The sequence below is a fragment of the Lissotriton vulgaris genome, unplaced genomic scaffold (genome assembly GCF_964263255.1).
Source record: "Lissotriton vulgaris unplaced genomic scaffold, aLisVul1.2 SCAFFOLD_784, whole genome shotgun sequence".
Taxonomy (NCBI): Eukaryota; Metazoa; Chordata; class Amphibia; order Caudata; family Salamandridae; genus Lissotriton; species Lissotriton vulgaris.
The window spans coordinates 140,013-167,998 of NW_028244872.1; the positions used below are offsets into that span (position 1 = coordinate 140,013).

Sequence of the window (27,986 nt, forward strand, 5' to 3'; positions counted from 1 at the left end):
GGGCGTGCCAGCATTTTGATATCTACCTATGTAGACACAGGTTTTGAGTCATAACCGACCACAAAACATTAGTGCCACTCTTTGGAGGGACTGCGAGGAAAAGGCTCCTGAGGATTGAGCGGTGGGCGGTGCAGCTTCAGCAATATGGCTTTGAAGTGCAATACTGACCAGAAGTTAACAACCCGGCCGATTACTTGTCGAGGCACCCAGTGGCTGCTGATCCTCACACACCGACAGGTCGATGGTGGAGTGGAAAGCTTTGTAAGACTCATCACTGAACTTCCGTGCCCCAAGGCCCTGTTGGTGGAAGAGCTGGTGGATACCACCAAGGAGGATGACTGCCTGGTGGATGTCAAGGAGGCCCTCAGAGGTCACAACTGGAAGAACTTCCTGGACAGAGTGGGGAGAATGACAGATGGAGAAAGAGAGACAAAAACTTGCTTGTGGCAGTGCAGGGACGAGCTGAGAGAGAATGAAGAAGGGCTGGTACTGAGAGGACCGCTAATAGTGATATCCAGCAAACTGTGGAGAAGGACGGCTGAGCTAGCGCACCAAGGTCACCAGGGAATAGCGAAAACAAAAGCCAGAATCAGGACCAAAGTCTGGTTCCCAGGAGTGGACAGACTGATTGAGGACATAGTACGGGTATGTCATTCATGTCTCATAACTGGAAGCGAACCGCCCTTGCACCTCATCATAACTGAGGAGTCTAGTACAGGGCCATGGACAGCGATCAGTATGGATTTCGGCAAGTTCCCAGATGGCCGCGCCACGCTAGTACTGATGGATCAGTATTCAAAGTTCCCAGTGGTGGAGGTGGAACCGTCGACTGTGTTTGAGAATATCAAGCCAGCTCTGGAAAAAACATTTGCGATGTTAGGGCTGCCACAGGAGATTCGGACAGACAACGGGGCGCCCTTTCTGGGAGAGTTTCTGCACCACTGTAACATAAAGCACAGAAAAGTGACCCCTCAATGGCCGCAGGCGAATGGGGAAGTGGAACGCTTTATGTAGACCCTCAATAAGACTCTGAGAATTGGTGTGGTCTCTAAAGGGGGAGTTGTGTGTAAACTGCAAGTACCCGCATGTGTACTCGAGGCAGCGGGTCTCTGCTTGGAGCTGGAGGTGAGGGTCTGGGCGCGCAGTACCTGGCACTAAATAGGGACGGGGCAGTGGTGGGTCCGGCTCCCACAGGCCACCGACCGGCAGCACCCAGTTATCTTCTGCTGTCAGTGGTCAGACCACCAGCATCCGAAGCTGGGATGTGTAAGCGTCTGCGGCTAACGTAAAACAGGTGGCCAAGAGCTGCATTGCGCAGAGACAGCGACCAGCAGCGAGGAACTGGAGGATAAAACAAAAAAAGAAAAAAACACACACACACTTCTCCGTGAGGGCTGCGATGAAGTTTCTTGTGAAAGGGAGGGCAGCGCTGAGGCAGCCATGCCTGAATCATTCCGTTTCCGGTGAGTACTTGACACAGCATTCAAGCTCACCCGTAAAGGTGCGTTTCCAGTATGTGTACTAATAATACTGTGTTTTAGTACCAACATACATACACACTCGGGGTGTGTAATTCTAATGTGTGCTTTCATACTCCCACTCAGGAGTGTTATTCCAGTTTGCGCATTGCTTTATTCATGCATACATACACCCAGGTGTGCATTAATACATTCATGCACACTGTTGGGTTGTCCCAGTGCATTCACATGTTCGGGGTGTTCTATCCACGGAGTGCATTTACACATGCACACAACTGGAGTGTATTATGCAAGTCTGCACATTCATTCATACGGCCCCTGCACACTCAGAAGGGTACTTCAAATCCATACATACACACGTGCAATTTATTCCATACATACAGGTTTATATACAAGATCGTGCGATGCATTTGCACTGTATATGTTTGTTAACTTATACATAGCAACATATGGTATACAGAGATATGCTAATTTTAATGCAGTATGAACAAGCACTGGCAAAAACCACAGGTTCAAGATGATGTATTTGGTACGATTTCTTTCAAGCATGTGCAAGACACATTCAATGAATACAATTAATAAAAAGCATTTGCAATGAAATAGGTCTCGCATTTACGTGAGTTTTAGCTATTGACATTGCAAATAACAATGCCTTTATTTGTTTTTGTTTTTAAAAGATAAATACAAGGCATTGTCATTTATAATACCAATAGCTGAAACTCGTTTTACATGTAACAAAAGTGCACGTGAATGCAAGCAGCAGCTTTCTCTTAAACGGCTAGAGACTGGCTATTAGGAAAGGAATGCCCCTTCCTAATAGCGAGTCGCAAAACACTATTATGTGAGTCGCAATTTTTTTGCATCTCGCAAAATAGTTTTTGTGCATGGCCATGTTGGTTTTTGGTGCGCAAACGGGTCGCAAACCCAAAAACTGGTCGTACATCTGGCCCCTAGTTCCTAGGCTCCCCTCTGCTTCCAGTCCACCGAATGCTTCCTGTTCCTTCTCCTTGTGCTGCGGGTCATCCAGTGCTGTTAACTGGCCTGTTACCATGGTTGCGATCTTCATGAGGTATAGTACTGTGCCAATAATTTGCTGATCTCCAGATAATGGTACTGGTGCTCCGAGCGGCAGCCATGCTCCACTCTAACTGGATGTACCGTGCTTCATCAAAACCTTTAATAAAATCCAGATTTTCTGCCCAACTGGCTATGAAAAATTTTAATTTTCTATCTGCATGAGCAGCCTTACAAGGCGCCTTTTATTGCATAAATCTGAGCCTAAAGCCGGGGATTTTTTTTATTATATTTGTCCGGTGCGCCAGTTCATTGTTTTTGCACTATATGGGACCCTTTCAATTGCTGCTAATACTGCAACGTGGGATTCTGTTAAGCCCAGGCATTTGCAATGCTTTTATTGTATTTTCCTGGACAAGAGAGAGGTATATTTGTTTTTCAGCCAAAAATATGCTATACTCAGAAGCAGCTGGATTGTCCCCTTACGCCTGTACAGGGCCTGATAAATCCAATACAAGCCCTTAGGATGTGCAAAAGCGATTCTATACCTGTATCGAAATTCTTTTAAGCGGCACAATCTATTAGGCAAAAACTGTTAGCTAAATCTTAGAGAATTGTTGTGTGTGGAGATTGTTTGTCTAGGTATTTAGCAAATTGTATTATTTTTAATGTACTATTGTCTATCTATTGAATTATTGGTGTTGTACTTATTTATTAACATCAATTGTTCTGTTTTTATGATATATATTTGATATTGACACATTTTGATGTTGAAATTATATTATCAATCAAACTTTGTACGTAGAAAATGCCGCAAAATACAATAAACATTCAGTTATTGTGTGTACCTTGAATTGTACTCTGCTTTGATTGCCACATTGGCAAGTTTCTTAAATGTTATGGTAAAATAAAGTGAAACATGCACCAGTCACTTATGTCATCCTCAAACAATCTGCCTGAATCGTGTTGTGTGGAGACATGTGAAGTACAAAGAAAAGGACAAATTAAACAACTCCAGTTGATCTAAAAGCGGTTGTGTGTTAAAATGTCATTTTCATTTAAACCAATCACAGATGCCTTCAATAGCTGCAGGTATGGCTGATGTTCCGGATGTGTCAGTTGAACATCTAAAACAAGTTTCTCTGTTGTTGTCATTAGAAGGCGATATGGAAACCTCACTATAGGGTATTGCCCAGGAGTTAGACATACATCAAGATCTCACCTTAGATAGTGGCTTATGCCCCAAAAGTAATTTTACACCACAAGGACCACACTTAACCAGCTTTGACTTGTTTCATAAACTAGTAACTGATGATCTGCATAGATTGGAGGACAAATCAGTGGAAGGTAGAAGTAGGTGGAATATGGAAAATGTAACTGCTGCTGAACATAGAGCGCTATATGGTCTTAGTAGCGATCCCTCCCTTGTCATCTGTAAGGCTGACAAGGGAGGGAACGTTGTCCTTATGCATAGATCCGATTATGAACAAGCGGCTATCAGACAACTCAGTAATGAAGATTGTTATAGGAAGGTGAGGGCAACCCTTGTTCTGAAGCGATGATGATGATTAATATGTGTCTAGCGCATTGGAAAGAAACAGGGCTCTTATCAGAATCCGAATACCTTGAGATTTCACCTGCTAGGTTTGCCTGTCTGTATCTCCTGCCGAAGGTACATAAAAAGGAGAAATTTCCTCCAGGTCACCCAATACTATCTGGAACGGATCTCTAACTGAGCATTTGTCCGAGTTTGTGGACTCATTCCTCAAACCTTTGGTGCTTAACCTTCCATCCTATATTCAGGATACAATGGATATACTGAATAAGATAGATGATGCACAGTGGGATGACACAATGTGGTTGGTGACCATGGATGTCGAGTCTCTCTATACATGCATTAAGAAGGAGTTTGGTCAGATGGCAATGGACCACTTCTTATCGACCAGAAGAGCAAGTTTCTTGGAATACAATGGCATGATTTTAGAAATGATTGACTTAATTTTAAGTAACAATTTATTTCTATTTAATCCAGACTGGTACCATCAACAGCAGGGTACAGCGATGGGATCAAAATTCGTGCCTTCCTATGCGAATTTATTCATGGTGAGGAAAATCAGCCCAGATTACAACCGATGCCCAGGCTGCTGGCACAAGACGCCTCTTAGTTCCCATCTTGAACAGTTACCAAATAAAGAGACGGGCGCTGGAAGCAGGAACACAAGAACAGAGTTTTATTTCTCATGAGGAGAGCCTGTCATTTCGGACACGCACATAGTGTCTTCGGGAGGTGCTCTAACAAGTTTCTCTGAGGTTTCGTCTTTTATACACAGGTTTATGATGCACAAACATTCCTTATTGCAATAAAGACACTTTGAAGTAGGCAAAGGCATGTTTGGAATCCCAGCTTCAGGCCTATTCCCATACCAGTCGCTCGGATGTCATCCCCCCCTCCCGTATGTAACAAGAGATTGTGATCTCTCAGCTGGACATTCCTACAGGACACAAGGGCAGGAGGGGTTGATCAGATCAAAGGTTAGGCAGGCGATGAGATCGGGCACTTTGGTTGGTGTATCACGGTTTTGTTATGCTGGGCAAAAAAGGGGGGTATACATCCACGAGGCTTGGTCTTATGACTTGGGACCGGGTCGAGAGGCCAGGTGCAGCTGGGGGGGGGGTTCGTCAGCAGAGGGAAGGGTGTTCCTGGGAGGAAATGGGGGGTGTGGGTCAAGCAGGAGTGTTACTTCTAGAGCAGGGTCACGCGGAGGGAGAGGGTTTTATGGTCTATGCACGAGAGAGAGCGGGGGTGTTCAATGCGCGCGGGAGGGGTGCCGGGAGTTTAACAAACGGGCAGAGAGGCCATGGTACCTAAAATGGCTGTCGTGTGCGTGAGTGCATGGGTCTATGCTGGCGGGATGATGCGGTCAGTGTTTCGTGGTATTCGTTCTGCTTACAGCGAGGGGTATGGTGAACACAAATGAACGCCGCTTATGTACATATACATTGCCATTTTCCACAGTCGCCGCTTTTTAACATAAGTTAGTTCATTTCCGTGTTTTACCCCAACTGACGGGGTGTACATATAGCCATGTGTGGTCAATGAAATAGCGTTTGTAAATACTGGCGGATTGCGTATAACCATGTATAGTCAATGCAATAGACGAGATACAGTACATATGAGTTTTACATTTGCTGGGTTATACATACAAGCCTAGAGATCGGTATAATACTCAGTCGGGGTCAATCAAGAAAAAGTTCCGACACATTATAGAATCATGTTCTGACTTTCTCTCCGGTGGTATCAACGTACAGTAAAAAGTGACCGATAAAACATGTTGGAAGCAATACAAAGTGGTTTGAGAGAGGATTTTAGTTCAATACAAGCAATCAGTCAAAGGGAGAAAAAGGGGGTGTCTTCGTCACAGTGTCTTTTTAGAAGCGAGCCATCACTGGTAGGCTCTAGTAGTCCGTCTTCTTCCGTTGGCGCTGTTGAGCACCGGCGGTGGAGCTATAGGTCCAGCTCGGATCCAACCTTACGCATTGCAGGGTGCGATCTGTCCTCTGCTGTTAGACCACAGTCCTGTTTCCTAACTAATCTTCTTAGGGGCGCCTCATGCTGGGCACCTGCATTTCTTTCTTCTTCCGTAGCAAAACCCTATTCTACATAAATGTTCTTCTTTTCTGAATCAAAATTCATGCGGAAAAAGGTGGTGTTGTTGGATAATCGAGGGAAGAGAGGGCGGAGTGGGATCAGATCTTTGAACACACCAAGGGACCAAGGGAGCAAAGGATAACAAGCAGGCAGGCCCATCAGTCGGGCTCAAAGGGACGGGGACTTCAGGCACGAGTGGGTCAGCAAATCAAGGGCTTCAAGGCAGCCCTTCATCCTTTCATCTTCCGAGTTTGAGAGTGGTGCCTCGTCCCGCGTCTCGTTGCTCTGCGATTCCACCTTTGGTCGAGGTCACACGTGCTTCATGATCTGTGGCCAGGCTGTGCGTCACGTCCAGCCCCTCTCCTCCGGTGCTTGTGTATCTTTGAATAGGTACAAAACAAGTTTTAGAAAACTGGCAGGAGAAGACATTTATACATCTCAATTCCGCCCCCAATCCTAAGTAGTTGGGGGATAGGTTCATCGGTCACAGTCAGAAGTCATCACTATGGAGTATGTAGGAGGGCATTCCCACTGAATTCGTAAGCCTATTTGGCGTTCATTCGTGACGTATGTGGAGAGAAGTCAGACTCCCATCGACAGTGTATTCTATCAAACTCGAAATCGAGTCCTTAGGTAGAGACTCGCCTTTTTAACCCAAGTACTGACAGTCTTACATTTCCCTTTGGGGTCGGCTAACTCTTGCAAACAGGGGGGAGTGTTATCATCATGAGAGGGGGGGGGGGGTAAACATGCTTTTCTCGGAGAGCGACGGTTAATCAGGGTCATCAGTTATACTTCGGGGACAGCTGATATGGAGCTGGGGTCAATCGGGAGAAGCGAGGACGCTTTGGACATCCGCACTTGAGTGCAGAGGGGTGGGGCAATCTGGGCATTGGGGATTGCGTTTCTAACGAACTGAATAACAGAAGGCCATTGACATATAGTCCCCCTATAAAAGGCCAGATTAGGGGACATCAGTCGTCTTACCTGTCCTTTCGTTCATTACCAACTCGGGTTCCATCGTTTTGCAGAAAGGAGAGGTAGTAATATGGCAAGTTACAATCGTTTTAGTTCCTGTCAATTTTGCCGAACACCTTTGTGTTCGAAGAGATCCAATTAGGCTTGTGCCGGTGGGGCACAACGTTACCACACAAGGGAAGAGGGAACAGGGGGACCCTCAGAGAGAGAGTCGTCCGCACTCTAAACGAACCATTCGGTACACGTACGACATGGAGAGAGAGAGAGGGAGAGAGAGAGAGAGAGAGAGAGAGAGAGAGAGAGAGACGTGTACAATAATAGGCCATTTAGTGCGCACACAACACAGAACAGCAGGGGTCAAGTAATATGGAAACACAGGCAGAGGGACGACGTAGATCCATACATTACGTACACACAAACTCAGGCGAGGGAGACAGTACATGTATTATATACAAAAATCCAAGACAAAAACATAGAACAGTTGTTGGCCAAAATGATCTCTTCCTGCATGCTGCGCATCCTTAGTATCCTAAGGCCATCTGGGGACTGAGCTCTTTTTACCTTTTTCTTCTTTCTTATCGTCGGCTGCCTTTGCTGGTGGCTTTGGTTGCAAATACTTACACCTTTGCCAATTGGTCGGGAACTAACCTGGTCGGGCTAATACTCAGGTGGGATCTTCGAATCATTTTTAGCGAATGGGTTTCCAGGCTGAGGCAACGGTGGGTGTCAGTCGGGAGAACAATGGGGCAGCTTTGAGTTTCATGTCTATGAGGGTGCGAGAAGGAGGTGATAAATCTTAAACATTGGCAATCTTCCTAGTCCTCCAGACGGAGGGTACTTGGGTAAACCTCACCTCGGAATATTCCTTAAACTTTCCCTATTTAGTTAAACGTAGGAATTTACTTATTGGTGCACGTCATTCTTGGTTGCATTATTCGGGGTGCCAAGCAAAGTCATATTTTGTCATCCTGTAATAACCCGTCAAGTTTCTGCTTCAGGCTGCCCTCCCAAGCGCTGGGTTCAGAGAGAGACATAGTCATTGTTTGCTCGTCGTGTATAGGTACCATATTCAAACCCTTTTTCCCATCCCATCGGCCGTTAAATCACCACTTTTCCGTACTTTAATCGACGTTCCGAAGTGACCTGCAGAAAGAGGGAAAAAGAAGGGGCGGGGGCAGCGTTTTAAAACACATCAGCGCGCATAAACCCGAAAAGGCTTTTACTTACTACATACTCGGCCTATCTCCACGGGATGCAGTCCCTACCATCTCGGCGTTTAAGCCCATGGGGGGGGACCGGTAGTGTGGGAGAGATAATTATCAGAGGCCTGTGGGTAGCATAGGTCGCCCAAGTGTGGCATTACGGATCGTGTGCAGGGGAGGGTCAAAACAAAGGGCAGTCGGTGTAAAGTGGGGGTGAGCTCGTGCTCTCCTTTGAGGAAGAGGGATAACCTACAGTGGTACGGGGTCGTTTTCGTTCGTACTAGGGGGGCCAGGTGGCATTCCTTCGGGGTGGCCTAGGGGCATTTTAAAACAACTTCCCTGATACATGTAGCATATAAAGTAGAGGCTAAATACCAGGATCTTTATCGATTGCTTTATGCTGTACAAAAATGAAAAAACACATACAACAAACCTGGACCATTCATATTTGCAATGTTTCTGCGTACTATACTTTTTAACCCTTAACTAATCGAGCTGCTTCATTTCACCTGTATTTTACTTATATCGGAAACAGTGGCCATTTATTCGAAACTTACCAATCTACGCGTTACAACTACGTTTGCTTTTTCAAAAAACCTTTAATAAAAATGTTGGTGCACAAATACGGGCCTACAACCCCGTGGGCCAGCCACAGAGCGGTCTGGAACTGTACATGAGGGGATATTTATTAGTGGAAAACCTAACGGAGTCGGTGGTCGTTGATTTCATAATAAAAGTGCGACAAGTGCAATAAAATCATATCGAAACTTCATTGTGAGCAAGTATCATAAGTGTTGAAATTCGAACTTTCAATAATCATGATGCGTCAAAACTTAACATCAATTCATTTTCCGAATGTTCAATCAGGACCCATCCTATATCAATTCATTGTCCGCTCACATAATCAGTACCCATCCCATATCAATTCATTGTCCGAACATATAATCAGTACCCATCTCATATCAATTCATTGTCCGAACATATAATCAGTACCCATCTTCTCCCGCCATGTGCTAAAAACTGCATACATATCTCATGATATCAAGGCTGAGCAATCGGGGCGCAACAAGGAGTTGAGAGTTTCATTTGTATCGGCGCCATTTCGGGTGAGGTCAGGCAGGTCCAAGTAAGGTCAAAATGTCTCCACCAACTCGTGGTTGGACCGGAACCTCTTTCGGCAGTCCAAAAGTTTTCGTCGAAGGGTAGCAGAGGGGACTGGCGACATGAACCATCAGTCAAAGTGGGGTGGGGGGCAACAATCTCTCCTACCGGGTCATACTGGTGTCCCACCGGAACTGATCAAGTTGGTAGTCTTGCAGGATTTTGGTCATTTCAAGACTGAGGCCAGCGCCGGCATGAGCGCGCCGACGTCCCGCGGCTACGTCGTGGTCGTTCCGTGGGTAATCATGGCAGTCATTCCCCATCGGGGGTGTCTGCGGGGGTCGGGGGCCCCCGTGGCTCTTATAGAATCTTCAAAGTCTAGGAGAAAGTTTCTGGACGCAGGACTCATTTTCTAGCTGAACTCAGAAGCGCCGCTGCACCGCAACAGTGGACGAGACCCCCGCTGGGTGAGCGGAGCATCATTGCCTCGCAATAGTGGACGAGACCTTTTGTTGGGTGAGTGGAGCGTTGGGGGTGCAGCTGAGGGGCCCCCACCTGGGGGGGTGGGAGAGGCTCATTCGCGCCGCCTCTCCCTCCCAGCGCACCCCACGCCGACACCTGGCGTTGATATCCGTGATGTCCGGACCAGGCGATAAGAGAGGGGGGGGGGTCGGAGGCATATGCAAGACATCCCCCCCCCCCCGTGGCCTGCAAGGCGGCAGAAGAAGGGAATGGGAGGACCATTACATCCCGGGCCATCCGCCCCACGGCCTCTCCGGCTGATGGCGGTTAGCCGGGCTCCGCCCTGCACGTGTCGAGGCCTCATCTTCCGGATGGGCGTAACCGTGGGCCTGTTGCACTTCGGGAGCTTCCGGAATGGGGGTAGGTATCTACTGACTTGTATCTTTCTCATGTTACCGTTATTGGGCGTGGCGGGCGGTGGGACAGACATGTTTGGAGCAGTAAGGGGTGGCGGAGCCTAGCTACCTCGTGGCTGTCGTGATGTCACGCTTGGCTTTTCTCACCACTTTCATGTTTCTTATTGCGGGCTATTTCTAACATTTCTTATTTCTTAGCGAAGTCGAAAACTCATCAGTGGCCTACTGATTTTGCTTTCTTATTTCCTTTTTTCTTCCTTTTCTAGCGTGTTTCATTTTTTTTTTTTTTTTTAACGTCATTTTTATTGCATCACCAATATAAATGTACAGACAACATATTCAGCAAAAATAATATAGCATGTACAGACTTAATTTGAGATATTCAGTCTCTGCCCGGGGGGATCACCTCGCCCGTGATGCGGGCGTCTTCATCTCTGTCTTGGTCTCGTACTTTTTACAATGTCCGACCGCTTCATCGTGCACATAACCCTGGAATGCTTTTGTGATTTACGCCCCTCCCCCTCCCCAAATTTCGGTACCCCAACATCCCTCCAAACTAGCTTCCTACCCGTCCTCCCCCCGTGGTCGCGCTGCGCTTGAGTAACCATGTAATAGTGCCCGGTGTGATGCAGGAGGAAGTAGTCATTCGCTAAGGTGTGTTCTCCTGTGTAGTGTTAGGGTCTGCTCCATCTAGTTCGCTCTCACCATCCCGCCCCTCATCGTCCACATCCCGGAGCGCCTGCACCATCACCTCCCATGCAGTCGCCCTTTCCAGTGCTTTCTCGTCATTCGACCTCCAGGCCATCTGGTATCGCAGGGTACTTTCACACGCGGCCCATCTCAGACACTCCCCATACCATCTTTTATACGTGGGCCCCACTCTGGACTTCCAATTTCGTGTGATCTCCCGCTTGGCCAAGATAAGCCCTAAATCTATAAACTTACTAGACATCTTATTTCTAGGTGTGTGTGGGAACCAATGAAGGATGCCAACTGCTTTAGTAAACTGGATATCCCTATCCGTCGCGCCGTTAAGGGCCCGCCCAACTTCCTGCCAATAGTCGCCCAAAGAGGGGCAATCCCACAGCATATGACACAGATCCACCCCCGCTGTATTACATCTGGGGCAAGCAGCGTCGGTCACCCCAAAATACTGTTGGATTTTCCCGGGCGTGAGGTATGCCCTGTGAATAACATAAAAGTGGATCAATTGGAACCTGGCATTCCTCGAGCTCTTCCGTGCCCGCCCCAGCAGTTGGCCCCAGGCCGTGTCTGGTATCTCCACCTGGAGGTCCAGCTCCCACTTGGCCTTCAAGGCTGCCAAAGGTTGCAAGGCCTCCCGCTGCATCCTCGAGTACAGGCACGTGACGGCCTTAAAGGTTCCCGCCGCCATCATGGCGTACTGGCAAGCCATCGAGGTGCCCGGTTCCTGCAGCCCTTCCCCCCAGTGGGCTCGCATGGCGCCCGTGACTGCCGCGTGCAGCAGGTAGTCACCCTTCGGTAGGTCAAATCTCTCCTGCAGGTCCCGAAACGGCAGCAACACCCCATCTTCGTAGAGGTCACCCAGCATGTGTATTCCCGCCTCCTCCCACCCTAGCAAGCGTGACCAGTCACCTCCATGTGGGAGGGCAGTGACCATTCCCAGCGGTATTTCGGGGGCATACATAAGGCGGGCACCCGCCCGCTTACGGGCCCGGTCCCAGCATAGCCGGAATGTCTGCTCCTCGACCGTCAGGTCTCCCACTCGGAGTCTCTGGTGCAGCGTAATATAGGCCAGAACGTGTCGCGGGGTGCCTTCATCTCTCGCGTCCTCGGGGCCTCTATATACTCTTGCCACCTCCTGAGTAAAAGTCTGCAGCTGCGCGGCTAGGTAATATCCTTCGAAGTCCGGCACTGCCATACCACCCTCATCTTTGGGGCGCAACAGCGTGTCGAGCGCTATGCGCCTCCTACCCGTGCCCCATAGGAACGCTATGATCAGTGACCTCAGGCGTTTGAAAACAGAGCTCGAGACCCATACCGGCAGCGTCCTAAAATAATACAAAAGCCTGGGCAGGGCTATCATTTTAAGCAGGGAGATTCTACCAGCCAGGGAGAGCGGCAGAGTCGCCCAGAAGTCCATGGATCCACGCAGGGCGTTAATACAGCGAGTGATGTTGCCATCCAGCAGGTCGGACGGGGCGTGGTAAACATAGACCCCCAGATAATGTAGGCAGCGCGGCTCCCACCGGAGTTCCTGAGCAGTGAGTGGGCACGGTTCCCCCGGCCTCAGGGGAAACAGACAGGATTTAGGCCAGTTGACCCTCAGGCCCGACAACCTACCGAACTGCTCCAGTAGCCTCCGCGCCCCCTGAAGTTCGGTGCCCGCGTCGGCCAAAAACATCAACAAGTCATCTGCGTACAGGGAGATGAGGTGTGGCCTCCCCCTAAAAGACAAACCTGCGTAGTGGCGGCCCAGTCTGGCTACCGCAGCAAAGGGTTCCATTGCCAATGCAAACAGTAGCGGGGATAGGGAACAACCCTGTCTAGTTCCACGCCTAATCGGGTATTGTCTCGAGATCAGTGCGCCCACCCGGACCCTCGCCACCGCCTCAGTGTAGAGGACCTTGGTCCATTGTATATATCCGTCTCCCAACCCGAAGCGACGCATCACCTCATACAGGTATCCCCATTCAAGGCTGTCAAATGCCTTCTCAATATCAATGGACAGGACAAATGGGGAGACGGAGTCTGGCCAGTCCGCACCCATCAGTCTCGTGAGTCTACGGATGTTATGAGTGGTGTTGCGTGTCGGTATGAAACCGCACTGATCACCGTGAACCAGACCCGTCATGTGCACTAGCAATCTGTTGGCCAAAATTTTACTGAGGATCTTGTAGTCCGTCGTCAACATAGACAACGGACGATACGAGGACAGCGCCGCACCCTCTCTGCCCGGCTTCAAGAGCGGGATCATAAGGGCCTCGCACATAGAGCCCGGGAGTCGGCCCTTCTCCTGCGCCTCATTATATACCTCGCGCAGCCGCGGAGCAAGGTGCTCTAGATATTTGCCATAAAATTCGATCGGTAGACCGTCAAGGCCCGGGGTCTTGTTTCTAGCCATCTGTTTTACAGCACAGCCTATTTCTCCGAGGGAGATGGGCCGCCCTAACTCTTCCGCCTCCGAGTCCTCCACTCGTGGCAATTGTAGCCCGTCCAAGAACTCCTCAAGCTCCTCCGTCCCTCCCGTATCACCACTCAGATAGAGCCCCTCATAGTAAGCACGAAACTTGTTCAGGATCCCGGGTTGGGAGTGGCAGGGCTCCTCCCCTGGCTCCTGGATTCTCATGATCGGCCCTCCCCCCCGGATAGGATTAGCAAGCCAAGCCAACAACGCCCCCGCCTTATCACCTTCCGCATGCGCCCTCGTCACGTACGCCTTATGGTCGAAGCTACGCAGCCGCTCTAGCTCTACCGCCAGCCCCTCCCGTGCCCCGCTAAGCCCCTCCTGCAGTTCAGGGTGATTCGGGCGCCTCTTCTCGAGATCCCTCAGCCGTGTCTCAGCCTTATCTAAGTCATCCAACAGAGTCTTCCGTGCCCCTGCCGTGTGTCCAATACAGTGTCCCCGCACCACCACCTTGAAAGCATCCCATTCAACCGCCCTCGTGGAGGCCGAGCCACTGTTCTCCTCAAAATACCTCTCAATACGTTCACTCAGGGCCTCCCTGAACAACAAGTCGTCCAGGGTGTCAGGTTGCAGGCGCCATGTTGGCACGCAGTTAACAGTCACCATCCATTCCAGAGACATCAACAAGGGGTTGTGGTCCGATATCGTCCTGGCCAAGTATTCCGCCCCTCTCACCGCGGGGAGCACACATTCCGAACAAAGAAACGCATCCAGCCTCACATGCAAATCATGCAGGTGCGAGTGAAAGGAGTAGTCCCTAGTGGTGGGGTGCAACGTCCTCCATGCATCCGTGAGGGCCCAGCTCTCCTGCCACTCTAACCTACGCTTGGCGATCCTATGCACTGGGGACGCGCGCAGCGGGGGATGGGACCTATCTAGTAGCACATCCTCAACTGAGTTGAAGTCCCCCCCCAAGAGGACCGGCCCTGCCAAATATCCCGCCAATTTGCCCGAGATGTTAGACAAGAAAGCGGGCAGGTCTACATTGGGAGCATACACATTACAGAGAGAGATCATCCTGCCTCTCAGCCTCCCTTCCACCGCCACATACCTGCCCTCAGGGTCTATCGATGTCTTCGAGACTTGGAAGGGGACCCCCGCCCGTATCCAAATCAATGCCCCCCTTGCGAATGCTGAAAATGTCGTGTAGAATAACTGCCCCCTCCAGCGCCTTTGCAGAGCCGCCCCTTCCTGCTTATTTAGATGCGTCTCCTGCAGGAACGCTATATGAACCCCCCTACGCTTGAGGTACGCCTGAACCTTATGTCTGCGCGTCATGGACTGCATACCCCGCACATTCCAGGTCACACATTTCAATGCCCCAGTACTAGCCATTCCCCCCTACACAACCGGCCCATACAGCAAAGAGCAATGTTCGCATAAGTCCCGCGACCACGGGCCCCCCCACCCACCCTCTCCAAACAGGAAGCCGAACCCCCCCAGCAACTACAACCCCCTGAGCAACCCCAACTGCTCGTAACTCCCACCCCCCCAGGACAGGCCCCCCCGCAACTGGAAGTACCCCCATCCAAACCAACACTCCCGACCACCCCTCAGGGAAAGGTGGTAATAATCGCAGTCCCCACTGCGATGACCTTAGGGGCCAGTAAGGCGCGGCTCAATGCTATAAGACCTCAGACAAATCAGCCCCGCGCGCTCCACCCCACAACCCCCACATTACAGCTCCCCAAAAACCTCAATCAATATCGTTCCACTGCTGCGGGCCCAGTGCCCCAGTGTCCAACCAGCGAGTCCATTCCGCCTGATCAGTTCAACATGCCTCCAGTATCTCTCCCGAAGTCTGCGGCGTCACAATAGGGCCCCGGGCTCCACCAAATTCCGATTGTCCTGTCTCTGAGCCCGTGCCCGGGTCCTCCGATTCTGTACCCTTCCCAGACTGAGTCCTGGCGGTTCTAGATAAGTCCACCACCGCCTGTAGGGCCGCCTGCCTCTCCGCCTCCGTCTGCGACATCGATGGTTTCCCTGTTCTCTTGCGGTTCCTCCTGATCCGTTGGGACTGCCTGATCGGCCTCGCCACCTTAGCCTCTTCCTCCCTGGCCTTAGCACCGTCCGTTCCCGCTTTATAAGTGTCCCACCAGTCCCATGCGTCCGCGGAGGTCGTGAAGAATAGAGACTTCTCATCCACCACCACTCTCAGCTTGGCAGGAAACAACAGGGAGTACTTGATGCCTTCCTGGCGGAGCTCCCGCTTGAGGGACAGGAAGTTTGCCCGGAGTCGCTGCGTCTCAAATGTATAGTCTGCGAACATGGTGACTCTGTTGTTGTCCACCTGAAAGGGCCCTGCCTCTCTCGCCCTCTGTAAAAGCCAGTCTCTGTCCCGGTAATGGAGCAACTTGAACACCACCGGGCGAGGAGGAAGGCCCAAGGCTGGCGGACGCGCCGGAACTCTATGTGCCCGTTCCAGGGAGAAGAAGGGGGACAGGCCTTCTGGTGCCACCTCCGTCCGCAGCCAGTTATCCAAGTAGCCCACCATGTCGTCGCCCTCAATTTTCTCCGGCAGGCCCACTAGGCGTACGTTGTTGCGCCTGTTCCTATTTTCTGCGTCCTCGGCCCTCCTTTCCAGCACCTTCAGGCGGTCCATCACGTCGGCCATCTGGGCCTTCATCGTTGCCTGGCCCGGGGCTAAGTCCTTAACCGTGATCTCCACGGATTTCACCCTATCTTTAAGTTTGTCGTGGTCGGCCTTCAGGAGGCCCAAGCCCGTCGCCACCTGAGCTATATCCTGCTGCAGGGCGTCCTTTGTGGTGGCGATGGCTTCCAGGATACGATCCTGCATCCGCTGTAATGCCGCTTGGTCTCTCTCCGCTCCTTCCGCCGCCTCAGTGTCGGTTGCGCCATCTCCCTTCCCCTTCGGTTTCCCCATCTGGGCCGGGATGGGCGGTGGTCCTCGAGTGTGTTCTTGGCCGCCCTCCGAGCGTCGCCGGGCACCGTCCTCCGGCTGGGTTCTCAGGCCCAGATATGTCACCAAGAAGCAGGAAGCACCGAGCGGTCGCAGTCCCGCCGGCGCCAGATGCGCCAGAGGTCCGGGGCACTCGTCTCCGGATCACTGTCGCACCGTTGTCGCCCCAATCAGGAGGCAGTCCTCAACCACCGCCCAAGGGCGCGCCCAAAGACCATTCGGCTCCTGGGGAGAGGCGCGATGCGGCCACCAACACCTCTAGTGTGTCCGGGAGCAGTCCTCAGTGGGTCTCCGGGCAGACGTCTCCGTCGCAAGCGATCTCATGCCCTCGCCGCCATTTTGGGGTCCGCGACTTCTCGCCTGGGTTCAGCTTTCAAAGTCGAAATACTGCTGTGGGAAGGCTCGGTGTCGTCCTCCGTGGGCCCCGGACCCTCCGCAGTACCGTCCAGTACCGGATAGTATCGGTTATCTCGGGGTTCGAACGAATTTTCAGGATATTTTCCGGGATCGGGCACGGAGCTCCGGGCTCACGCTGCCTACCTCCTCGGCATCCAAGCCACGCCCCCTTCTAGCGTGTTTCATGCTAAAGTTTCTGTTAACAGGATACGGTGGTTACTTCGTATTTTTACATATGTCCTTTTTAGGTCTCGCCTGTCGATGCGCATGCGCATCGAGCAAGCGAGAGTATTGGGACTTATCCACTCTTTCCCCAACTTGCAAGGAATCGTGGCGATTCCTTGCAGTGCCCGTGACTTTTAAGCTCAATGCGCATGCGCATTGAGCTTAAAAGCGCGTGCACATCAGTTCCCTCAGCCGCACTCCAGGCCCCTGCTGCTTTCACACCCCCTCCCCGCTCCGCCCCCTCCCCTGCCCGCCGTCTGTTCCCTCAGCCGTCTGTACCCTGCTGCTTAACACCCTCTCCCCCGCTCCGCCCCCTCCCCGCCATGTTGCATTTCTCCTCCCCCCTCCCCACAGCAATGCCCTCCTAACAACACACACACCCTCTCCCCCGCTCCGCCCCCTCCCCGCCATGTCGCATTTCTCCTCCCCCCTCCCCACAGCAATGCCCTCCTAACACACAGAAGCCCACCTCCGGCCCGCCTGCCCAGTCACGCAATGCCCTCCTAACAACACACACACCCTCTCCCCCGCTCCGCCCCCTCCCCGCCATGTCGCATTTCTCCTCCCCCCTCCCCACAGCAATGCCCTCCTAACACACAGAAGCCCACCTCTGGCCCGCCTGCCCAGTCACGCAATGCCCTCCTAACAACACACACACCCTCTCCCCCGCTACGCCCCCTTCCCGCCATGTCGCAGGTTTGCCGCACACGTTGTGTCCTCAGCCTCCCTATACATGTAAATATTCTCTCATGTACGCATTCTATCTTCCTCTAAATTCAAATATTCTGTCAGGTCCGCCTTAACTCTTCCTCTAAATTAAAATATTCTCTCAGGTAGGCGTTGTGTCTTCCTCTAAATTCAAATATAGTCTTGGGTGCCGTCTCTCGTTATGAGCGACAGGGTCGCTGTCCTTTGCCAGGAAGATTAGCGCTGCATTCAATAACGTGAGACAGGTGCGCAGTCCAGCTGCTCCTTGATAATTGCCAATCATCTGACCCTGGCAAAAGCAATGCAAGCTGCAGGAATTCCAATTATTACCTGTCATAACAGATGCAGCCTCCCTCCCAAGACAAGCAGCCCGAGCGACATTTCGAACACAGATATAAAGAACGCAAATAGGATGTTCGTTCTGTGCAAACATTCAGCAACTCAGGATCTGCACTAACCACATTTACATATTCATAATTTTACAGAAGAAAAAAAAAGCCAGCAGCATTTCTACATAGTTTTTTTTTTTGTTTTTTTTTTACTGAGTTTTATATAGCGCAAACTTGACTCTGTATCGGGTAACAGAGCACTTCACATAGCACCAGTTGCATTGCACAGATCAGAACATTTTTTGAAGTACAATGTAGCTTCCCCAACCCCACTCTACTTACTGTTCATACTCTAAATGTTTGAGTTCCCAGAAGCTCAGCGAAAGTCATAGATGATTCTGTTTAAACTTCTGATGGCCATAAACCTAATGAATTATATACCAAATAGTCTCTAATGTATCTTTCTTTTCTAAAAAGGGATAGAGAAGGAACACAAAATGGACATAAACTTGGCCAACTTGCAAATATTTTTAAATTTGTGAAACAATATAGATCTTTGTTTGGGGTCACCAACACATTTTGGAAAGCGCGTAGCACTAAAGTAGAGCACAATATCAAATTTGTGTTTATCGTCCAGATAAAAAACGTAGCCCCATGTCGCATTTCTCCTCCCCCCTCCCCACAGCAATGCCCTCCTAACACACAGTGCTCCCTGATGCAATGTATCTTTTGTTAGTCGCTCGCGCCGCATATGCAACCTATGGGCTTTATTTATAGAAGGTGCAACCTTTTTCGTCATTGCGCTGATAATTACTGAGACTTCTTTTGGCATCATTGCATATTGGGCATAGATGAAAATTATGCCCATCTTACGCTTTTGATCTTTAAAATATCCTAACAATAATTAGGTTTGGACATAATGACTATCGCCACAATATGGCCGCTATGAAAAGAGCGAACTATATGACCCGCAATGGGCACGCCCCCTCCAATTGACGCAGGTGTTCCGGTTTCTCTAGGCTCGCCGCGTTATTTAAACAAACCCAATACCATTGCGGTTTCCTGCCCGGCTCTCTGTTGCTGTTACGTGCACCAGCGCTCCAGCTAACCGCAACAGTCTTATCTCGGTAAGTCTTACGTTGGCAAGCTGACTTTTAGGCAAGTTCATTCTGTCGGTTTTTTTGCTTCTTGCCGTGACGGGTGGCCCTCTCATTATCTTCGCTTCATACGACATGTAGGAATGAAGGGTGTTCTATGATGGGGGCTTTATTATTTATGACTGCTTGCACTATGCGGATTTGCTGTTTTTTCTTCTCGTTACCTTTGCAGCTTGATGAAAGTATATTGAGAATTCTGCTACTTATCTTTATTTATTGACATTAATATGTAGCTCCCCACAAAAATACAATAGAGCACTTTCTAGCAGGATGTACACATAATAAATATGTAACATATAACAGTAGGCACCCTCAACCCCTCACCCTCACTCACCCTCACCCCCTCACCCTCACCCCCTCACCCTCACCCCCTCACCCTCACTCACCCTCACTCACCCTCACTCACCCTCACTCACCCTCACTCACCCTCACTCACCCTCAACCCCTCACTCACCCTCACTCACCCTCACTCACCCTCACTCACCCTCACTCACCCTCAACCCCTCACTCACCCTCACTCATCCTCACTCACCCTCAACCCCTCACCCTCACCCACCCTCAACCCCTCACCCTAACCCACCCTCACTCACCCTCACTCACCCTCACTCACCCTCACTCACCCTCACTCTCACTCACCCTCACTCACCCTCACTCTCACTCACCCTCAACCCCTCACTCACCCTCACTCACTCACCCACCCTCACCCTCACCCACCCTCACCCTCACTCACCCTCAACCCCTCACCCTCAACCCCTCACCCTCACACAGTGCAATAGGTCTCGGAGCATTTGAGTTAGAGCTTTTAGAATTGTTTATGGCTTTTTTTATTTGTAATTCTTTAGCATTGGCTACAGGAAACAAAAATGCTAAAGATTTACAAAAAAAAACCATAAACAATTCTAAAAGCACTAACTCTAATGGTGCGAGACCTATTGCATTTCCAATGCTTGTTATTAGGGGTGCCCTCCGGTTGAGCCAGATGATCTACCTCTAATAAATGGTCCGGGTGGAACTAGTTTACCAATCAGTGGGGAGTAGATAGGCACGACAGATTACAACGGGGGACAAAGGTCCGCATTACCTACCCTTCCCTACTTGCAAAGATTAGACAGAATATTTCTATTCTACGTTATTTGCAAACAGAGAATGCCTCGAACGAACTATTCCTTGAACAATAAAAAATGTCCAGACAATCAATCAATCAGTGGGGAGAGAAACAGGCATGACGGATTACAATGGGGGACAAAAGTCTGCATTACCTATCCTTCGCTATCTGCAAAGAGAGAGGAACGTTCCTATTCGTCGCTGTTTGCAAACAGAGAATGTCTCAAAGAGAACCAATACTTCAAGTAGCAACCAAGGCTAAATGAACCAATCAATGAACAATACCAGTATTTAAATACCGGTTTCAATACAAACAATCAATCAATCAATCAGATGGATAAAGCCATCCTACCAATCCGACGTAAAGACGTCCTACTTAACCTTACCCGGACCCGACCGTGTGGTCAGTTCTTTGCCTTCCCTTTCCAGCGCCCGATCGTTCTCTTACTCCATGTTTTTACCGCAGCATTCCTGTGGGATTCCAGTCAGGACAGTAGGTCACTTGAGAGAGGTCCGTTCGGAATCGGTGAAGTTCATTCAATCGGCTGCCGGACGAGGGCCCTCTCAAGGCAGGTATACTCCAATCGTTTAGATGTTCACCCCATCGTCTGGACCTCTCTTACCGGACCTTATGTCACTGATGGGCCCCGCGTTGGGACGCCAATTGAGGAAAATCAGCCCAGATTACAACCGATGCCCAGGCTGCTGGCACAAAACGCCTCTTAGTTCCCATCTTGAACAGTTACCAAATAAAGAGACGGGCGCTGGAAGCAGGAACACAAGAACAGAGTTTTATTTCTCATGAGGAGAGCCTGTCATTTCGGACACGCACATAGTGTCTTCGGGAGGTGCTCTAACAAGTTTCTCTGAGGTTTCGTCTTTTATACACAGGTTTATGATGCACAAACATTCCTTATTGCAATAAAGACACTTTGAAGTAGGTAAAGGCATGTTTGGAATCCCAGCTTCAGGCCTATTCCCATACCAGTCGCTCGGATGTCATCCCCCCCTCCCGTATGTAACAAGAGATTGTGATCTCTCAGCTGGACATTCCTACAGGACACGAGGGCAGGAGGGGTTGATCAGATCAAAGGTTAGGCAGGCGATGAGATCGGGCACTTCGGTTGGTGTATCACGGTTTTGTTATGCTGGGCAAAAAAGGGGGGGTATACATCCACGAGGCTTGGTCTTATGACTTGGGACCGGGTCGAGAGGCCAGGTGCAGCTGGGGGGGGGGGGGTTCGTCAGCAGAGGGAAGGGTGTTCCTGGGAGGAAATGGGGGGTGTGGGTCAAGCAGGAGTGTTACTTCTAGAGCAGGGTCACGCGGAGGGAGAGGGTTTTATGGTCTATGCACGAGAGAGAGCGGGGGTGTTCAATGCGCGCGGGAGGGGTGCCGGGAGTTTAACAAACGGGCAGAGAGGCCATGGTACCTAAAATGGCTGTCGTGTGCGTGAGTGCATGGGTCTATGCTGGCGGGATGATGCGGTCAGTGTTTCGTGGTATTCGTTCTGCTTACAGCGAGGGGTATGGTGAACACAAATGAACGCCGCTTATGTACATATACATTGCCATTTTCCACAATGGGATGGTTCGAGAAAATCTAAGTTTGGTCTCATCATGCAGGAACCTGGACAAAGGATGTCCTTTTTTGGGGGCATTACATAGATGATATTTTTATGATCTAGACAGGTTCTGAAATCAACAATATTTTTAATATTCGAATCAAAATCCATTCAATGTATGTTTCACTTTAAATAGGTCAAAAACCAAAATTCAATTTTTGGACTTGGAATTATATGTTGAGCATGGGAAACGGCAAAGCACTATGTACAGAAAAGAAACTGTTGTGAATAGTATGTTGCATTTTGATAGTGCCCATTCAGTCAGTACCAAACGTGCCATACCTTTTTGATCTGGGTTCGTAGAAACTGTAGTGATGACATACAAGTTTAAAAACAAGTGCAAGGATCCCTGCAACGCCTTAAAAATAGAGGCTACAGCGATCAAGATCCTAACCAAGCATTGAGACGGGTTAGACGTGTCAAGAGAACAGACACACTCAAAGTAAAAACCAATAAGGCAGTCCCTAACAAAGAACCCTTGGCATTCATCACTACACATTCACAGCTGAATCAAGATCTTTTCAAAATATTACAGAGACATTGGAACATTCTTAAAGGAGCTCCAGGTGTAGGTTCCCTGATGTGTGATACACCTACAATCACTTGTAAAAGATCTGGAACCTTGAGGGAGGTATTATGTCCAAGCTATACGACAATAAGACCCATTGCCGTGGGTACATGGCTTAGACGTTCAAGGGACTTTTTTATCTGTGGAAATTGCAATGTGTGCCACATGGGCATAAATAAAACCTTGTGCTTTACATACAATCGCAGATATACACATGAGGTGAAACAATTTATAAATTGTCAATCCACATATGTGATTTATGTAATTGTGTGCAACTGTTCAAAAATATATGTTGGAAGCACAGTGAGACAATTGCTCGTGCGTATCCAAGAACGTCGAATAGCCTGTTCAAAGAATGACAGTACCAATGCCCTAGGGGCCCACATCTGTAACTCTAGCATCCCAAAAGTCAACTTTAAGTTTCATGCGATTGTTTATGTCCCTCTCGATAGGAGAGGTGAAAACAGAGAATTACACCTGAGACAGCTGGAGGCACTTTGGATATGTAAATTAAGGGCAGTGACATCTGGATTAAACTCATACAAAGAAATGCATTATCTGGTGTGATGAGTGCCTCGTACTGATATGACTCAAATTGGCCATACAAGTATTGTGAAAATCTAGGTAGACGGCAATCTGTTTATACTAACCATGTACTTGTGTATGTTCACTGGAGTCTATTTGTTATTGAAGATTATCTGCTTACCCTTCTGTTAGATTAAGTAACATTCCCAAACTGGTCTGTTAAATTTATGAGTTGGAATATGAGTTAGGAGGTATTTCCCCCTTTTTCCTCCTTCATTATGCGTTGTACATTTGTTTTGCTTTTAAACTATCATGTCGATTTAAGAGATGACCAAAAGTAAATCAGGACCTAATTCTGTTTTAATATATGCACCGAATGTGGTGTTGTAGTGAAAAGGGTTAAATGCGTAACAGTATTAAGTTTATTATCACGTATGTTGTGATGTGTAATTACAAAATCTGATTCTGATATCACGAAAGTTGTGGAAATGAAGTATTTATTGGTATAACCACAACCAGATTTTTTAATACTTGGGAATATTCCTTTTAGTACTCACACAAGGGTGGTCTTACTTACTTCTTACTTTTTTCTTCGTCTCCTACTATCTGTCAATTTTAAATAGACAGTATTTTATATAGTGATATAGCCATGTTAGCAAGTTTGTGAAAACCTCGGAATAAAATGACCTAGAACCCGCTAAATAGAGTATCTGGGCATGCGTCTCTGGTAGCAAGGGAGTATAGGCTATCGACAAGTACACCCTAAATTAATACCGTGCACGTAATTCTGTTGTGTACGAGCTAACTCTAGATGTGTTTGGATGCACCGTAAGATCGGGAGGCTTCAACGTCTTGGTTAAAGAACATGCTTAGTAACAGTAGAGACGGTGATATGTGTAGTTTATATGAGCAGTATGGTGATATGTGGAATTAGTATTGGCAGGTACGGAACTGCGTGAAATGAATCATGCGTAATGAATAAAACGTTTGAATTGAAAAAACGTATTCTTTCATTTTAAATTAGTATCTTAAGGAGTTTCAGTTGAGGCGGTCTTGGCATGATGTTTTGACAACTACTATCTTTATATGTGATGCGCTAGATGACACTAGGACTTGTGATGTTGGCCACGTGAAACTACAATAAATTTGCGTGATATCACAAATTGACGTATGTTATTGAATGCGAACATGACCTGAATACGTAGTGACGAAGAACCACATGGTTGGCTTAAAGAGCCATGTGATTCCTGATGTTTTTCCTTAATCTTTCAGTTTGACGGTGGGTTCAAAGATACCATGTCCTCTGAGGACTGTTTATGGAGTGACTTTTATCGTAATGGAAAAAGTGAGTGAATGCCCGTAATACGTATTGCTGCTGGCAGCGGGAGGAAAGATGATAATTGCGCTAGTATGCTGAATGAAGCAGTGAGGTATTTAGCTCAGGCGAGGCCATGTTGTACCGGTGCTGACTTATATGTGTACGCTGGCTAACTAGAAATGGGTATGAGAACGCTTTAGTTATGGCGGGCTTATTTCATTTTATTTTATTTTAGTTTGTTGTTTCTTTACTTTTCCTTACAAAGCCCTTTTGCAGGAAATGGGGCTTTCGTGATGATGCGCAGTGGGCGTTCTTGCAAAATGGACATAGCTTAGTATGTGTGCAGTTAAAGTATAGAAAATAATACATTAATTAGGAATATTGTCATGGTATGATGGTCTGTCCTAAACGGTTGGGGATATGTCTTGAAATAGTTGGGATGATGTAATGTGGGCATACTGGTGTAAATGTTTCGACCATTTTGACATCCAGGTTAAGGTGACAGTTTACAATCAGCGAAATTTTATAGCATTTCGTTATACTTACTTTTTTACAGCCATGGATGCCTCACCTATCATAGTGAGCACTTGACAGTCTAATCAAATATAAAGCCATGAACTGAATTTGACTGTGTATTCTGGAATTCAACTTCATCATTTTGAGGTAATGATAGTTGGTGCCCGTTTCCATAATAATGATTGCCAGTTGAGCCTCTTTACTGATTTAGCCGCAATAATGAAACGCGGTGTGTTTTATTGTAGCATTTGTGATTTTATGAAAATTTGGGTACAAACCAAAGCGTGTGGCTGGGAGTGATTTCATTTGTGGAAGGAAACTTCATTAATTTGAAGGTAATGTATAGTGATGCTTCCTCAAGGATAGGAATTGATTGCGAAGTTACTGTATAGATTTAGGCCATATCACTGATAATATGTGTGATTTTTTTTCTTGTAGTAAATTTGGAAGATAAAACAATCTGGGTACATTCCCGATAACCTTCTAGATTGGGAACTTTGACTACTGGGAGGATTAATCCGAGTTGTGGTTTCCGATTCAATTTGTGGACACTAGTGGGTGCACAACATCCGTATGCATGTTTGTGTCCATCTTTTTTACCCCTTTTACATTAACACCTAATTTGCGTGTGTTAATTTCTGATCTTTATTAGATGGTTCGTATTGAGGTGCTTGTATGGCACTGGTTTCCTTGTTGGGCTTTTCCGTTGAATTCTTTCAAGACTTCACTGGGTGTCTGTGAACGTTCTATTTTTTCTTTCCGGCTCTTGTCACCTATAGACAAATTTGAGTATTGCATCTAGGTTAGAGTACGTTACAGTACCAAATGGCATACTCAAAAATCACAGTTAAATAATATTACATGGAGACAGGAATTCCACTGTTGGTAATAATGCGAATCATGGCATGTTTCAAAAATCGTTTATGTTAATGTCTATGATGTGTGTATATCTTGTTACCAATTGATTATATGATTGCACCTATGTTATGCTTGCAGCCCTGAGGAAGCCCTATTCAGGGCGAAATGCGTTGGCTGCCCTTTGGCTGCATTATCTCATCGCCTCACGTCATGTGTGGTTCGAGTATCCATTAAAGGATCAGATATAACATCACTGAAGAGTCTGGATTGATTCCCTTGTTTTGCATTTGTGCATCTTAAAACACTTATGTTGCCTCTCTGTGCTTTTTGTTTTATATTATAGCGGTGTGGTCTTATGGCAGTGGACCAGGGAGGTGGGCAACAGTGACTTTGTGCAATTTTGGAAACGTTGTACAGCTAGGTAGTGCGGCTTTAATAATCCCAGCCTGCTATCTTTGCCATTTTTCGAGTTGTTGTTTGTTTCTGGTAAGTGTCCATTCTGAAATAATGTGTTTGCTTCTTTGCAGTGCAAATTGCTTTAAAACTCTGGCATTGGGTTGTCATGGTCCTCAGTAGTTTGTGTTTTTGGACTCAAGAATCTCGGCGAGGTAAGTTCAGATATGTCTATTTTTCTATAAATGTCTCTTTTTCTTATACTTAGAATACTGACCCTAGGTCCCCGAAGCCTGCTGTGATTGGTCAGCGCTGGTGTATAGCGGAGACAGGGATGTATTCAGCCATTTCTTCCTTTTAATACATAATATGGCGTGTTCCAGGTACAGATGTGTACTGCACGTTACAAGACAGTATGTAATAAGAGTATAATCTCTTGAAGCAATGCTAAAAAAAAAACTTTCAACAAGCAATGGCAAAGCCAAGAGGTCTGGCGCTGGTCTCCAGCCTTTTGGCCATTTGCCAGGGGTAGCGCGGAAGAGACACCATCCAAATGTTCAGCCACTAATGACATCACAGTAGGTGACATCACCTTCCCTTTTGGCCTTCATGATGTTAGAGAGGGTGTTGCCGCAACCTTTGAGACAATGGCATTCAGGTAGTGACACCACTGAAGTAACAACAAATCAAAGATTAAACATAAAAAGCCAGATTTATAAAATAATGTGTGAGAAGTTGGCCTGATATATAGTGCTCACTATTCTAGTGATCACTGTGTATCATTCCAAACGACCCTTATTGATGATTGGTTGTAAGTCAACCTTATAGACCAGCTATCCTAGTAGCGTGGACAAAAGCAGTCTTTAGGCTAAACTCTAGAGGGCGTGTTAAGCCAGCTGTTTTACCATCACATGTACCCCTTGAACACCAAGTGAAAGGACACCACACAAGTTGTTATGAAAATAAAGGATATTTATTTATAACAAGACTACCCTGAACTCTTTATGAGTCAGGGAGCTAAGCACAATACAAAACTCTTACGAAAATACTTCAAGTTGCACAATTTACACAAATGCCCGAGGGGCACGAAAAACCATATACACTAAAAGTGGAATGCGAAATACTAGCAGGTGAGTAACACGATCCAGAGGCTTCAGGATCGCTAGGACTACACTACTGAACCCTAAGGTTAGGAGCAGGAGGCCTAGGGAGATCGGGTGCAGAGTGTGCACTCTCTCGCGGGATGCGGGACAAAGTCTATGGAGGCTAGTATTTCTAAAGTTACTGTTTCCGGACGAATCCGACTAGGTAGACTTAAAACGAAAAAGGATCTGGACACTAGGATAGTGAACCTGCGTTGGAGCACCGAAATGCTCGGGTTACCTAGCACAGGGGCTGCGGCTGCATAGGGTTCAAAAGACGTCGGGAATCCTCGTTGTAGTCTATGGAGCCTGAAAGAAGAAGTTGCTGGCAGGCGACCAGTGAAGATGTTCGGTGTGATCCAAGCCTGGATCGGTGATGGAGACGACCTGAAAGCAGAGGGGACTCAGTTCTTAATCACTAGCCAGTGATTGTGTGGGCACCAGGATGGCACCGGATGAAGTCACCGCGATCAGGTGAGTGGGCGACGCTGGACTCTGCAGTCACACGGGCCAGGAGGCGTTGTCGGCGACCAGGCTGGAGGTGCGAGCTGTCCCACGATGGTCTCTGCTGTCGGCGATGCTGGAACCAGGATTGGAGCAACAAGCCTTGGCAAAGGCAAGCCCACGCGGTGGAGTCAAGATGGCGTCTGGAGAGGACCAGGAGGGTCCGGGGTGCTCCTCTCCTGGAAGGGAGCAAGGGCCAGTCTGGAGCTACCAGACCAGCAGTGAAATCGTCGTG

At 48.3% G+C, this 27,986-nt stretch overlaps 1 protein-coding gene across 1 annotated transcript in view; it reads left to right on the forward strand.

Annotated features, from left to right (window-relative positions):
- LOC147666698 (uncharacterized) overlaps window positions 1-27,986 on the forward strand; it is a 271,906-nt gene that overhangs the window by 133,088 nt on the left and 110,832 nt on the right. Inside the window, exon 6 of the mRNA XM_086948957.1 lies at window positions 26,240-26,320. Coding sequence (XP_086805083.1) covers window positions 26,240-26,320 — 81 coding nt within the window. The remainder of the gene's footprint in view (window positions 1-26,239; window positions 26,321-27,986) is intronic.